At 41.0% G+C, this 2,500-nt stretch overlaps 1 protein-coding gene across 2 annotated transcripts in view; it reads left to right on the top strand.

Moving 5' to 3' along the window:
• The window catches only part of LOC119582633 (kinesin-like protein KIN-14I), a 110,376-nt gene that overhangs the window by 90,924 nt on the left and 16,952 nt on the right, over positions 1 to 2,500 (top strand). For both annotated transcript variants that reach the window (XM_037931024.1, XM_037931025.1), the window contains one exon: positions 1,963 to 2,275. In XM_037931024.1, the coding sequence (XP_037786952.1) occupies positions 1,963 to 2,275 (313 nt within the window). The remainder of the gene's footprint in view (positions 1 to 1,962; positions 2,276 to 2,500) is intronic.

Consider the following 2,500-nt stretch of genomic DNA (forward strand, 5'->3'; position numbering starts at 1 on the left):
CAAATATTGTTATACGTGTGTCTGTGGAGGTCGGACGCTCACAGCTGATGGATCAGCTGATTTCACTGCTATTTTTGTAATTGCTGTTTATGTCATTGTTATCGTTACTGATGTTATCATTATTATTGATATTGTTGTTGCTGCTGTTTTTGTTATTATTATTATTATTATTATTATTATTATTATTATTGTTATTATTATTATTATTATTATTGTTATTAGTATTATCATAATTACCATTACCATTATCATTACTTTTATTATCATCGTTATTACTATCGGTGAAACTATTATTAGTGTTTTTTATCATTGTAATTGTTACTGCTGTAAAAATAAAATGTTAAAAATGTTATTGCTCTTGTTATCATTGCTACTATAATTATTCCGTCACTTTTAGCGTTCGTGTTCTTGCCATCATTTTTATTGTTATCATTTGCATCGATATTATTGACTCGACACTTCGCTCAGATTGTTTCCCAAGGGCTGGGCTGTTGTTCTCCAGGGTCTGTTCTTCACCTGTTGACGTTCCCGTGCCCTTTGTTTATCTTTGAATGTTATTGCTTTTAGGCTATGGCCTTTGTTCATCGAAAAGTTCTTGTTTTCTTAAGTTCGCCTTGAATAATTGTCTATATTTTTAATGAATTGTTCTTAACAAGGTGTTCTTTGTGTGTTCTCCATCGCTTAAAGGACGCATCGTCCCATTGACAATGCCTGAATGTAAATACTGTGAACTATAGATTTACTGAGAAGCACACCTGTTATATGATATATTTCGCCTTGTATTTCTTTGGTTGATTGTGTGTGTGTGTGTGTGTGTGTGTGTGTGTGTGTGTGTGTGTGTGTGTGTGTGTGTGTGTGTGTTGTGTGTGTGTGTGTGTGTGTGTGTGTGTGTGTGTGTGTGTGTAACTGGTACCCCATGTGTTTATCTGTTAATGTAAAAATCATTAGACTTATTCATTAAGCATTGTTATCATTAAGTAACCGCACATTAACTCCATTCAAGGTGTGACGGTATAACAGTAACAATGGAGATAATGATAAAGATATGGCTTCGCTCTGTCAGTTCATCGCCAAAAGCATATCCATGATCTGGAGTTTATTCTGTATCTGGAGTATATCCGAAGTCATTATCATCTGCCTCTGCCTCTCGCTCTCTCTCTCTGCCTCTCTCTCTCTCTCTCTCTCTCTCTCTCTGTCTCTCTCACACTCTCTCTCTCTCTCTCTCTCTCTCTCTCTCTCTCTCTCTCTCTCTCTCTCTCTCTCTCTCTCTCTCTCTCTCTCTCTCTCTCTCTCTCTCTCTCTCTCTCTCTCTCTCTCTCTCTCTTTCTACCTCCTTCCCTCCCCTTCTGTCTCTCTCTCTCTCTCTCTCACGTACTTTCTATATTATCAGTACCAAGATCATTCTTCATCTATGATTAATGCACTATTGTATGATGTTATTATAGAATTACTATGCATATTATCGTTGTAATGTCATCATACTACAATGATCCTTCAAACGATATCCTTTATCCTAATAGACTGCATCATTACATTTATTATCATTCATAACTGGTTCCACTACCGACACATATGCTGTTATCATTGGTAGTACGTTTACAACTGTGTCAGAGTCAAGTACATTTACATAATAAGTGCAAGCATTATCATACCAATTCATTGCCGAATTAGCTACCATCATCTATACATTTTTAATATTTGCGTATTACTTCAGCAAAGAAATATTTTACGTAGGCAAAACTAACACTACCCTCCAATGGAGAATGTTTCAAGACCCATTTTTATCTATCATCATCTGATGACAGCATCACTAGAATTGCAATTACATTTACTATTACTATTAGTACTATACTATCATTATCATCATCATCATCCCATCATCCCCATCAGTATCCTCACCCCCATGACTGCATTTAGTTTCGACCAATCCAGCGCCTTCCCTAACCCCGCCCTCGCCCCCAGACACGTTCCACGACTCCGGCACGAGTGGCCATGAGCCGGACAGCCTCGAGGCCATCCAGACGGTGGTGAGCGGAGACATGGTCGAAGGAGGACGTCTCCCTCCCTCGCCTCCTGACGGAGACGCTGAAGGAGGAGGAGGAGGCGGGGAGGAAGGGGGAGGAGGAGGACGGCCGAGCGAGGCGGCGGTGCTTCTGCATCTGGAGCGCTGCGCCCATCGGCAGACCCGCCGGTGCTTCCAGGAGATGAAGGAACGCTACGAGGCCCTGCAGCACCAGCTCAACCAGAGGGCCATCAAGGTCGAGCACTCGGTCAGGTGAGCGGGTTTTCCTCCTTTGAGGGGAGAGTTTGTTTTTTGCCCTCTTGATATTTGTGGAGGAAATAATTCAAGTATTTTTCGTTTGATTAACGTTAGTCATGAAGTTGAGTCATTAAGATTCTGTGATACACGCAGGTACGAAAGGACGCACGCATGCATGCGCGCAAGCAAGCGCTCACACACACACACACACACACACATACACACACACACACACACACA

Source organism: Penaeus monodon, chromosome 16 (genome assembly GCF_015228065.2).
Source record: "Penaeus monodon isolate SGIC_2016 chromosome 16, NSTDA_Pmon_1, whole genome shotgun sequence".
NCBI classification, from domain to species: Eukaryota; Metazoa; Arthropoda; class Malacostraca; order Decapoda; family Penaeidae; genus Penaeus; species Penaeus monodon.